We start from the raw sequence: 12,469 nt of genomic DNA on the forward strand, positions 1-12,469 counted from the left end.
CACACACACACACACACACACACATACACATACCACACACACACACACACACACACACACACACACACCACACCTTGAGATTAGGCTCTCATTTACCCAAAGATAGCCTGGAACTCACTTCACAGTCTGAGATGACCCTGAACTCCTGATTCTCCTGCCCCCACCTCCCGGGTCTTAGGGTTACACACATGCTTGATTTATTTGGTGCTGAGGATAGAACTCAAGTCTAAGTTTATACTAGGCAAGCGTTCCACCGACTTATGCCTCCATCCCTAAGACGAATGTATTGAAATACTCTGTGACCGTCTCTATAAGCAGACCATATTCTCTTTGATCCATTTATTTAGTATCCACTAAGCATTAGGCCCCAGTGTCAGCCTTTCTTGTAGTGTATCACTGTCCTAAAAAAAAGGAAATCAAAAGATCCCTGGTGTGTATTTGTGGGCTATTTTGATTGAACATAAAAGCAATAGTAATTGTTTGTATGAGAAAGCACAGTTAACCAGAAACAGAATGTCTCAACGCCAGCGAACCACCCTCATCCTGACATACCCTGCATGGGTCTGCGTTAGCATGGGTGTCTTGCGTCCTGAGGACTTCTCGGTGCTGGCACCCCGACGTCACAGCCCATTCAGAGCAATGTAACATCCCGCCTTGTCTCGTTCCTTACTGGTTGGCATCTTGACCACCCTGAGAAATGGGTTGTCCCTAAGTGATTGTATGTATATCATTGACTTGTGCCTGATGTTGTGCATTTCCTCATGCAGGTCTCTTCACGTGCTTGTATGTAATGCGGGGACATTTGCTCTCCCCTGGGGCCTCACGAAGGACCGCCTGGAGACAACCTTCCAGGTGAACCACCTGGGACACTTCTACCTTGTCCAACTCCTGCAGGATGTTCTGTGCCGCTCATCCCCTGCCCGCGTCATCGTGGTCTCTTCCGAGTCCCACAGGTGGGTTTGAATTTGACTTCATATCTCCCACCTGTCCCTTCATTTGTGCCACCTGAAATTCTCTTCAGGGCTCCGACTGAAATTAATTTTGACCTGAGGCTGGAGAAAGAGCTCAACATTTAAAAACTCTTACAAGTTCAATCCCTAGTCCCCAGGGCAAGTGACTCACAACCACCTGTGACTCTAGCCGTAGAGGATACAACACCCTCTTTTGGTCTACACACACACACACACACACACACACACACACACACAAATAAATCTTTTTAAAAAATATTAATTTTGTCCAATCTCACTATGAGAAACATGAGTGTACATAGCCTGGCTTCATTAATTTTTCTAGATCCTTCCAGATTTGTGATCCTGGGCAATTGTTTTTTTTTTGGGGGGGGGGCAGCTGTCTAGAGCAATATAGAGTGATTTTACAATTATACCTCAGGTTCTTCATTGATTTCACTCAGAGATGGAATAATAATTGATTAAATCTGAATGGCACGACCTTTATTGATTTGTAATTCAACAACTTCAAAGTCTCACTGAGAGGAGAGTGTGGTTATTCTAGCAGGGGAAACAACGCAGTTAAGGGCCGCAAGATGAAATCCAATTGTTTTATAATGAGAAATTAGGGAATTCAATGCAGACATTAGCAGTGTAATTGCAGAAAGGAAAGGACTGTAGTTAGCGCGGATTGGAAATCTGGCCATGCCTCTTTCGGTTAGAATTTCAATTTACACATCAGACGGCGTTGCTTTCTGATTGCCATTAGACTATTCACTCGACAAAAAAAGACATCTGAAAACATCACCGTGTTTTCAACATATTTGTGCGGGAGTTGGATAAACAACTCTCTGAAGTGCTGAGGAAAGACAAAGGATTTTCCGTCATTCCGAGGCAAGATTTACAGCTTGTGAGGGAGACTTCCTTGGCTCCCCTGTGTTCTTGGTGTTGGGGGTAGAGGGAGCTTTGCCTTTTTGGTAAAGTGGCGCTATAAATAAATAAATAAATAAATAAAGTACCAGGGACTATATTTTTCCCTCTTCTTCTCCATCTTAAGTCCTGAAATGTTTTGGTGACCCAGAATACAGTTTTCTTCTCTCTCTCTCTCTCTCTCTCTCTCTCTCTCTCTCTCTCTCTCTCTCTCTCTCTCTCTGTCTCTCTCTTTTTAATCATACTTCCATAAAATGTAACCCCTGGGACTTTGAAGAGAGAGAACAGCCAAGGGTTAGCTTGAACCCTTTATCACTCCCAAACACAGGGGCTTACGGTGTAAGTGACACACCGCAGACAGATTTACTCTTGCCAGTTTAAATTTATGATGGCTTCCATGAAAGAGAAGCTCGAGTAATAATCCCCACCCCCCCTCCCTGCTCCCCCCCCCCCCCCCCGGGGAAGACAGGAAACATCTAGTAATTAGGCAGTAACAGAATCTGGCCAGGCTTATCTTTGCAAATCACACCGGGTTTGTGAAAGAAAGGGAGTGCCCCCCCCCCAAAGCAATGAAGGAGGCTACCATGGGGGCAGGCAGGAGAGAGAGCTTTAGAAATAAATCTGCCAGCCACAATCGCTTACCAGATGTGGAGGGCACCACGGGATATGTTTAAATGAGCTGGTATTTAATGGGAGCCAGTGTAGAGGTGTTGGCTGCTCCCTTCCCTCTGTAAAGCTCCATCTAGGATGCTGTTTTCCTGGGACGCCTTTGTTCTCACCGGAACCCCAGAGTAATCCCTGCCTACTTGGAGATCCACATCCTAATTTCATTTTAGAGATGTGTCTGGAAGGAAAGACCTTGGCCTCCTGAATGAGATCCATCCATTGCCATTTCTAGCAAGGCCTGACTGATGTGTGTGAGAAAGACCTGCATGAGTGTGCTGACTGGCTCTTGTTGTCCTCTTTCTTCTTAATAACATGATATAAAATATTAATTCCTACAAGTCAAACTGTTTATCACTCTCTTGTGGTGTCCCTGTGCTCCAGAGAACAAGCATGGGTGCCGGGCACACAGACAGCACTGCATCACAGCGGAAGGACCAAACTGTAAAACACAAGTGTTGCTCTCTAATTACCTCCATAAACCTTGGCAGAATCTCTTCGTTGGAGTCAAGACCCTCCTGTTAGGGGAAAAATAAAAGTCCTATGTTTGCAGAAAATATCATACTGGATGCCCTCAGGCGAAATATTTATTAGCGTTCTCTCTCTCTCTCTCTCTCTCTCTCTCTCTCTCTCTCTCTCTCTCTCTCTCTCTCTCCACTGTGTTTTACGTACTTATCTGGAATCTGAGAGAGTGAATTGAGTTTCTGCCTGTCTAAACTATATCATAATGAAATGGGACGTTGGCTTCCTCTCTGTGGAAATTTTTCAGATAACAATTAAAACAGAACAAGAAGAACAGAGTGCCGGTTGCACCATTCCCAAATGTCCCCAGCAGCGTGAGGAGACAGACGGGTATGCACAGCCAGGGACAATCACACACATACAGTTGCCTACATGCAGTCACACATGGGACCTTGCACTACCAGCCACCTTGAGTTCTACCCTAATCCCTCCCCACAGTCTTGCATGTGTAGAATATCACACACATAACCACACACATGCAGACACGCACCAACATACAGAGTTCCACATACAATCATACCCCACCACAACCTCATATATGTAAACTCTCAGACTCATAAACACACATAAAATCACGCACAATCAGAAAAAGAAAACCATATAGAACCACAAAGTTATATTATCTCACCCACAGTGCCATACCCTCACACATACACTGTCACACACACAGCCACTCATTGTGTCATATACACAATCACACACACACAACCACAGGAAGCCACTCAGAGCCCACAGAGAGACATAAATCCCAATCACACACGATCCACGCAACCATAGAGAAAAGCCACCCCATCCTAAGTGTGCAGCCACGCAGCCACATACGTTGCTTCATCACAAACACACAACCACACATGTAGTTACACGCATGCAGTTTCCCATGCAAGCTTATTCCTGCTCCTCAAACATATTAACTGATATCTGTGCAAGTCCATTCTCATTATTTTATCTTTGGAATTAAGAATTGTTTCAAGCCGGGGCGGGGGTAGGGCATAGGGAACTTTCAGGATAGCATTTGAAATGTAAATAAAGAAAATATCTAATAAAATAAAATAATAAGGAAAAAAATTGTTTCAGCTTAAACAGAGACTTAGAGAGAGAAGACAGGGACTCCTCAGGGCCCCTCAGTGTCTGGAGCGCAGGCGTCAGCTGGCCTCTGTGGATGACAGAGACACTGCTCAGGCCTTCCTTGGCTTTGCCAGGCTCTCAACTGGAAGTCAGAGCTGTTGGCCTTGGAAGAGCTGCCTTGCTGCCTCTTGAGCAGCCAGAGCGATGGGTGACGTTCCTGGATCCTCCTTCACTTCCGACTGGATGGACCGGAAGTGTGCCTGCCCTTCCCACTTAGTTAAAACCTGGCAGCGTAAACCAGTGGGACCTCCCGGAGCCTCTGGTCTGTGAGGCTCAATGTCTCATCTGTAGCAGTAAAGAAGCAATAGATAGTATACATAAGCCCAGTGAGCCACAGTCACGAAGCTGGGACCCCATCCTAACACCAGGAGACACTGCCTGCAAAAAAGCCTGCCAGAACTTTGAGAGGGTAATCCTCAGGGGCAGTGTTACCTTTAGACTGAGACCCAGCTTTTTTTTTTTTTTTTTGTAAGGGACACTTGCCATTTGTCACTGCCATTCCCTTGGTGACATACGCTTTGCAGATTGCAGAAACTCAGCATTCAGCATCTGAAGTGGGTGTCACTGAGTCCTGGGAGAGGGGGTAATGTGACTCCCGAGACACTGTGGTGGCTTGAATGAGAAATGTCCTCCATTGTCTGGACATTTGAATACCTAGCTGGAGCCTAGAAGACAAGCTATGTGTGTGTGGCAGAGGGTGGAGTTAGAGATGTCACCCCAAGCCCCTTGGAGGAGCCCAGAAGATAGAGCATGAATGTCACATATTGGACACTAGGTTATTTATACTGTTAGAATTTGGTTTTGCTTTGTTCCTTCCGATCGTGACTGTCCCCTGGTTCTTGGCTCTTGAGGTAAGGGAGTATTTAACTTAGTTTTGGTTTTTGCAGGAGCCCATAGATGAATGGCTGAATTTTCAAGGAGATTTTGGGTTGTAAAGGAGACATTGAGTTTTTGAAGAGAAGCTGGGGTTACAGGCAAAACTGTAGAGCATTTTCTTAGTGACTTAGACGACAGTGGCCATCCTGGTGGTGGCCCTGTATTGTTTAGGAAAGCAGCCTGAGCGAACCAGTACGTGGGGTAGTAGCTCTACCCCACGGCCTCCGCATCAGCTCCTGCCGCCAGGTTTCTGTCCCGGGTGAGTTCCTGCTTGATTCCCCTTGGTGATAAACAGTGACAAGAGGATGAGCATAACCCAAATAAAACCTTTCCTTCTGGTCATGTTATTTCTTCACAGCAGAATTAAGATGAACCAGGATCCTCTACAATGCCCAAAGTTAAAATAATGAAGCCAAGTGTGGAGAGTCCTTAAGCAACTATGATACTGTCTAGAACATTCTTTCTTGGTTGTTTCCTATGATCTGTGTTTTGTAAGACAGTTTCCTTTTTATTTATTTACTTCTTTTTCTGACTAAGAGAAAGGCAGGTATAACCGAAGCACACAGCTGGTGTTTAATGGCTCTGTCAGACTCTATTATAAAATATCACTTAGTTACTTTGATTTGTGAGTAGCCATGCCATGCCCGTACTCAAAAATGGTAGACTCAGCCAGAACCCGTTTCTAGCTTTGTTTACATTTAATTTTTACACGTGAAAGACTTCTGATGGCACCTCACCAAGGTTACAACCCTTTTATGATCATTAATTTTTAATCTGGAAAAGAGTCTTGGAGGCAAGATGGCTCGTCTGTATTAACCGTGGATGCTCAAATGAAAACACACAGATCTCTTATATTTGGCTAAAATAATCAGGAAAACCCTGCCAAAGTTTAGGAATGTGATATTGCTTCCCTAATGCAGCCACCTTTTATCTAAAGCTTGTTTCCATTTAATTATCCTTGAACTTATGGCTGAAGATCTTGAGCGTACATACACACACACACACACACACACACACACACACACACANAGAGAGAGAGAGAGAGAGAGAGAGAGACAGACAGACAGACAGACAGACACACAGAGAGATTTCATCTTTTGATTTCCGATCTTACATTGAAACTCAGTCTAGTCTGGAACTCATGATAGCAAAGGCTAGCCCCAGGTTCAGGGTGATTCTCCTGCCTGAGCTGAGTATTGCAACTACAGGCTTGAAGTATATATTTGGAGGTTCAGTGAACCTTGGGTTTATTTTGCCTACTGCACTTGTGGGTGTAGGCTTATCCTTCCTCGTTGGATCAAATTAATTGGCAGTGTGTTAAGTCACCATCTGCTTTTAGGGGACATGATTGTGAGATACTCTAGATCAGATCCCTATGGGTTGCTCAGATTTCAAACAAAATTCAAAGCCCCGTGAGAAGCCACATCTTCCGTGTTCCACGGCATGCTCTTTGTCTTGCAGATTTACAGATATTAACAACTCCTCTGGGAAACTTGACCTCAGCCGCCTGTCTCCGCCTAGGAGCGACTACTGGGCCATGCTGGCTTATAACAGATCCAAACTCTGCAATCTCCTCTTCTCCAATGAACTGCACCGTCGCCTCTCCCCGCGTGGGGTCACGTCCAACGCAGTGCACCCTGGGAACATGATGTACTCAGCCATCCATCGCAACTCGTGGGTGTACAAGCTGCTGTTCACCTTGGCCAGGCCGTTCACCAAGTCCATGGTAAGTGTACGGCTTCTGGAACCACCCAGATGCCTTCAGTCGGCGTCACAGAAGGGCCTGGAAACCCAGACCCGTATGTCTAGTTGTGATGTCGTTGTCACCGGCTGTGGTGGGCCTGGGATTGAGTGCAACGGCATCTCACCTGTTCATTAGCAAAAGCTCTTCAATGCGTCCGCCACGTTTAAATTGAGTCCGTTGCTCTACCGTAGACTTGGCTTGGATAATAGATGCTGGTTGTCAGTGTTAGGTGGAGAACACCTGAAAACCTTGGAGGTCTGGGGTGAGGGACGCAATAATGATTTGTTTTCTCTCAATGTGATTTCTGCTTTGATTCATAAACTCCTGAAGTCTACTCTGTGGAAAAAATAGAACTTGCTATGTGTACTTTGTGTTAGTTGAGAATGTGGATTAAGGAGTGTTAATAGGTACCGTTCTTCTTGGTTCAGTGAGGTTTTTGTATCGGATGTTCTAGGTGCTTCTTATAATGGAGGTCTGGGTATAGCTCCTTCCTGGAGAAGGCTTTGTGGCTAGAGTGTGGTTTATCCTCCATATCCCTGATGACAAATCTCTTGGATGAATCATACCGCTGCGGTTAGAACTGAAGTATTCACAAAGCCGAATATGAAGATTTTACATATTTGTCGGTTGTTTTATCAATGGTGTGTGAAACCTCTTCTGTGAATCCATTAGCCCAGTGTTACTTGAATAAAGAAGTACAAGTTACACAGTATCCTCAGTCAATCGCCCTTCTGAGCTCAGGGCCAGGGAAATGGATTAGTGGAATAAGCATGTTCTGAATAAGAATTAAGAACTAGATTCAGATCCCCAGCAGACAGGTGAAAGCTGGGGGGTAACTTAATGTGTTTGCAACCCCAATGTTAGTGTCCTGTGATTGGATCTCTCAGGGCCTGAAGTTCCAGGTGCAGTGAGAAGCCTGCTGATAGATAGATAGATAGATAGATAGATAGATTGATAGATCATAAATACAGTAAAGGGTGTTAAAAGAAGAACTCAACATCTACCTCGGACTTATGTAAAAATAACTTTTATTTGCCTGAAGTAATTGTCATATCTGAGTCTTTCTGCCTCTGTCTGCTAACCTAGGCCTAGCCCTGGAAGCTTCTAGCTTCTGTATAATCCTATCCAGGCCTAGAATGTTTTCAGCCTCTGAACCTGCTGCTGAATCAGCTGACCTCTGACTTGTTCTTTCTGAGCTCTGGCTCAAATTCCTTTCCCTGTAGACTGATTCAATCTGGATTCTCTTGGTTTCTTACTGAATTGCTCTGCTTGGCCTCATATTGACTGTGTCATTCTGTTCTAATCTTCTGGCTCTTTCTCATCCTTCGGCTCATTTTGTCTTCACCTGTGCCTAGCTTGTTCTCTCTCTGCAATCTGACTCTGTACAACTGTCTGGTAAAACTGCCTCCTGTCTTCTTTCTTCCTTTGCACTGCCCCTGAAGTAGCTTCCCTTTCCTCTCTTTTATTGTGAGAGTTGGCCATATTCTATTCTGTCAAATCTTTCTCTGATTCGTCACTTTGTCTGTCACCCAATTAGACATCGCTTTCACTTTTACTACAAACTAACTTTACTTTCATTGTTTTAAGATTAAAGGTGTCCACTAAAGGCTTGTCTATATTCCACCCAGAGAGATTAAAGGTGTATAGTCAGGCTGAGCCACACCACAACTAGAAATAGCTTTTTCCAGTAAATAGCACAATTTTGGGTTTTACAATGTGGTCAAATATCCTGCAGCGAATTTATATATATGAACCCATTGGTGTGCACACCACCATACATATACATACATACATATGAATGTTCCACAAATATACACATAAGATAAATAATAAAAGTATTTTCCTTTGAATTTATAGATTCTTGGCAGTTACTGATGCTGTTTTTTTTTTTTTTTAAATGATCAAAATTGGGTCTTTAAACATATCATAAGACCAGCTACCCTTCTGGTGGTGGCAAGGGCAGCCATCAGCTGGCACAGTAGAACAAGTGGCTCTCCTTAACATTTCTCCTAATCAAGACCCAAGTTTCCTGTGGGCATCAAGACAAGTTAGGGAAGTGGTCTCAAACACCAGATCCTTCCACATTATACCTCAAATAACGGGCATAGGATTTGTCTAGTGCTCACCATCTGGCCATTGTCCACTTATAGTAAAGTTAGACCTTGATATAGGTTGTACAGCTGAGGAAATTCTGAACTCTGTTCAGTTTCAGTAGTCACACATATCATGTACAGGGCGTGGTATATAGCACCTGTTGTGTAACATTTCTCTCCTTGTCCTTGGTTTCTTTTGATTCTGTGAGCAGCACCTGTGTCTAGAAAGTTCTCATGCCTCAGTGTAGATGGTAGATAAATCAAGGGACACGGGCTAAAAATGATAATAACTGAAACAATTCTATTTGCTGTGACTATTGTGATTCTAGTTATGATAAATAGGAAGTCTGGTGGTGGGTATAGGAGGAGGTTTGATGACCCTGTCTCTACCTTGATCACTCCAGGAGTAAGATTCTTGGCAAGACAGGAAGATGGCATAGAAGAACCTGAGGTAGTGGCCTCAGACCTGTCTGGACTTGAGGGAGCCCCAGTGACTGCAAGTTCCGTTCTCCTATTCCTGATGGATCAGGAAGCAGCACTTGATATCTCATCAGCACGCATTAGCTGCGGCTGTTGACTTTTTTTTCTTTGTGTGTATATGGTTGTTTTTGAGGCGGGATCTCACTATGTAGCCCTGGCTAGCCTTCTGAGTGCCAGGATTCCAAACCTACGTGTAGAGATTAACAAGATTGTGGAGCACATAGTCTTGTTTACCTTCTCTTTGATAACAGTGACCTGTCTAGATGGCTGGTGGTATTTTGGCATTGAGTTCCATATTGCTGGGTTCTTCAGATGGGAGGATGGAGCTCAAGAAGAGGGAGGAGGGAGTTTAGGAGGAGGGAATATGGAGTTCCAAGAGGAGGGAGCTCATGAGAAGGGAGGAGGGAAGAGGGAGCCCAGGAGAAGGGAAGGGGAGGAGGCAACCCAGGAGAAGGGAAGAGGGAGGAGGGAGGAAGGAAGAGGGAGGAGGGAGGAAGGAAGAGGGAGGAGGGAGGAAGGANGGGAGGAAGGAAGAGGGAGGAGGGAGGAAGGAAGAGGGAGGAGGGAGGAAGGAAGAGGGAGGAGGGAGGAAGGAAGAGGGAGGAGGGAGGAAGGAGCTTGGGAGATAGAAGAATGAGTCCAGCACTTGCTTGTCAAACCCTCCACTCTGTTCAACTGCAATTGTTTAGGACTCCACAGCAAGAAAAGGAGAAAGCAGCAGGAATGGGTTAAGCTGGGATAGGTCACCTCCCCAGCAGGGCAGATCTGGCTGACCTCAAGGGTCACTCTCTCAAGCCATCTTCCTCACACTCCTCTCACTGATCACCTGGTGATAAGACATGCGTTTCTTGGACAATGGACGCACGAATGCCATTTCCACGAAGCTGTGTTCTGAGACACGAACCCCGTGTATCCGAGTTCCCATCCCACATATAGGATGTCATATAGGATGTCTAAATGTCAGCCAAGCAGCCTGATGCCCTGGTAGCTCTCTAGGCTAGGACTCAATTTGTCCTTCAGAGTCCCTTCCCCATCTTCTCACCTTACTGAAAGCATTCTTCCCTGTGGCGTGGGCACAGCTTGGGTGTACTCTCCATTGTACAAGGCCCAGGGAGGAAGAACTACCACTTCCTGCCTGACGCTCAGGAAGCCCAGCCCGCCTCCTCCCCGCAGCCAGTCCCTGGAAGCATTAAACAGCAGTGTTTTAATATCAGCGTCCCTTCTTTATTTGCTGTGACTCGCTGTGTCTATGGTGACTTTAGTTACCGTAATTAGGTCACCCTTCATGGAGTCGGGCTATTTTAAGTGGCTCTTTAAGGACTATTGTTGCAGATCAGTAATTTTACAATTGGATGCTCGCGTGCAACTTTATTAAATGTAATATGTCTTTTAAATGTTGCCCTTTTACAGTTATACGTTTCTAATTGTTGCTGTAAATGCATTATCACTTTGAAATTAATTAATTTTTGCATTTGGGCATCCTGCAGTATAATAATCACTAATGAGAAACTCACGGGGACTAATTCTCAGCACAGTGCCCCCTACCGGCAAGGTCATGTCTCTGCCACCCTCTTCCTCCAGAGGGCCACAGGACAAGTGTCCTAGGGGGTTCTGGGAGAGAGGTGATTGTTCCTCCCGCCTCGAATCTATGATAAAACAAAATGAATGAGCAAAATGGAAATACGCTGTTTTAAATGTTGTTTAAGCCAAGATTTTTTTTTTTTTACCAGTAGCGGTCCCTAAAATGTCTTAAAGGAAACCAAAGTTTGCTGAGAGTGTTCGCATGATAAAGTCACATCACAAAGGAGCTTTGTGTTGACACCTCTGCCTCTAAACTGTGTTTTATGTATATTAATTTATGTATATGAATGTGTGTGCTAGATGTTAGCATGCATGGCATGGCTAGGTGTGCAAATGACATCATAATCAGTATAAGCCTGACCTGTGCAGTTATCTAATGGCATAAGAGATTTACCAGGGTGGTTTTGGCTATTGGTGTGTGCTGTCTTGTTTGAGAGCGTCGAAGCTCCCAGCTAAGGGGCACCTTGGCAACTCGCACCTCACATCGAGATGCCTCAGGTGTCTGTATGTTGATTTTTTTTTTTCCCTCGAAACACTTCTGCGGGAGTCAGAATGAGTTGCATCTGGGCCAGAAAAAGCCTACCTAGCCTGTTGAAGAAAATGCCATCCTTGCCTCCAGAGCCTTTGTCAGCTCCTTCCAGCTCCGTTTCCTTAGTCAAACACACCGTAGCACCCCTGCCATGTGTGTCTGATTGTGTCCTTACATTTCCTCTTGAAAACATTTGACAGCACCTTCTTGACCCACTCCCCCTCCCCTTTTTTCCCCACATTAGTTTTGAACTCTGGTAAACAACCTCCTTGCCAGAGGTCTCAGGGCCAAGCCAGCCCTCTGTGGCTCCACATGTAAATTTCACGTTGAGCACAGTCACGTGCCTTGAAGGGTGTTTGGAGCAACCAAATATTTGTGTTGGCAGGTAACTGTCGGAAAGAATATCATGTGTTGGGGTAACAAGAGCTTAGCAGATGTTTTAGGGAACTGTGTTTTCATATCAGTTCACTTTTTTTTTTTAATGGCTTGAGTTTGTAGATCTTCTGGAAGGATTGGATTTCTCTTCCTGTAGCCGTGAAAAGGCTACCATTGTAAGGAGCTGAAACAGATGTGTGGCTACCCGGCTAATGGATGGGCCTGCAACGCTGGGTCCCGTTGCAGAGCTATAAATTACAAACAGAGAAAGCACAACATAGCATTCCCCTAACCTTACACAGTGCCAAGCTGGGTAACTCTGCCCTTGGATAACCTGCAGCCCTGTGATTTATAGTCGTACAACTTTAAAGCATAATGAAGGGCCTAATAAATGTTGATTTGTTCTTTAAATTACTATTTTTAACAAAATACATCCCTCAAAGGCCTGTAGCTGGCTACTCCGGAGGTGCATTCAAGGACCCACCTCATGTCTGAATCCTTATTGGTATTTTGGCGTGTCCCATACAAGGAGAGACAGGACTAACAGGGGCTTTCCAGTTTCTTTCTTTCTTTCTTTCTTTCTTTCTTTCTTTCTTTCTTT

The 12,469-nt window shown here is 44.9% G+C and overlaps 1 protein-coding gene across 1 annotated transcript in view; it reads left to right on the plus strand.

Annotated features, from left to right (window-relative positions):
* Positions 1 to 12,469, plus strand: part of Wwox (WW domain containing oxidoreductase) — a 912,809-nt gene that overhangs the window by 265,262 nt on the left and 635,078 nt on the right. Inside the window, exons 7-8 of the mRNA XM_021220309.1 lie at positions 768 to 953; positions 6,528 to 6,792. Of these exons, the coding sequence (XP_021075968.1) occupies positions 768 to 953; positions 6,528 to 6,792 (451 nt within the window). The remainder of the gene's footprint in view (positions 1 to 767; positions 954 to 6,527; positions 6,793 to 12,469) is intronic.

The sequence above is a fragment of the Mus pahari genome, chromosome 20, assembly GCF_900095145.1.
Source record: "Mus pahari chromosome 20, PAHARI_EIJ_v1.1, whole genome shotgun sequence".
Lineage (NCBI taxonomy): Eukaryota > Metazoa > Chordata > Mammalia > Rodentia > Muridae > Mus > Mus pahari.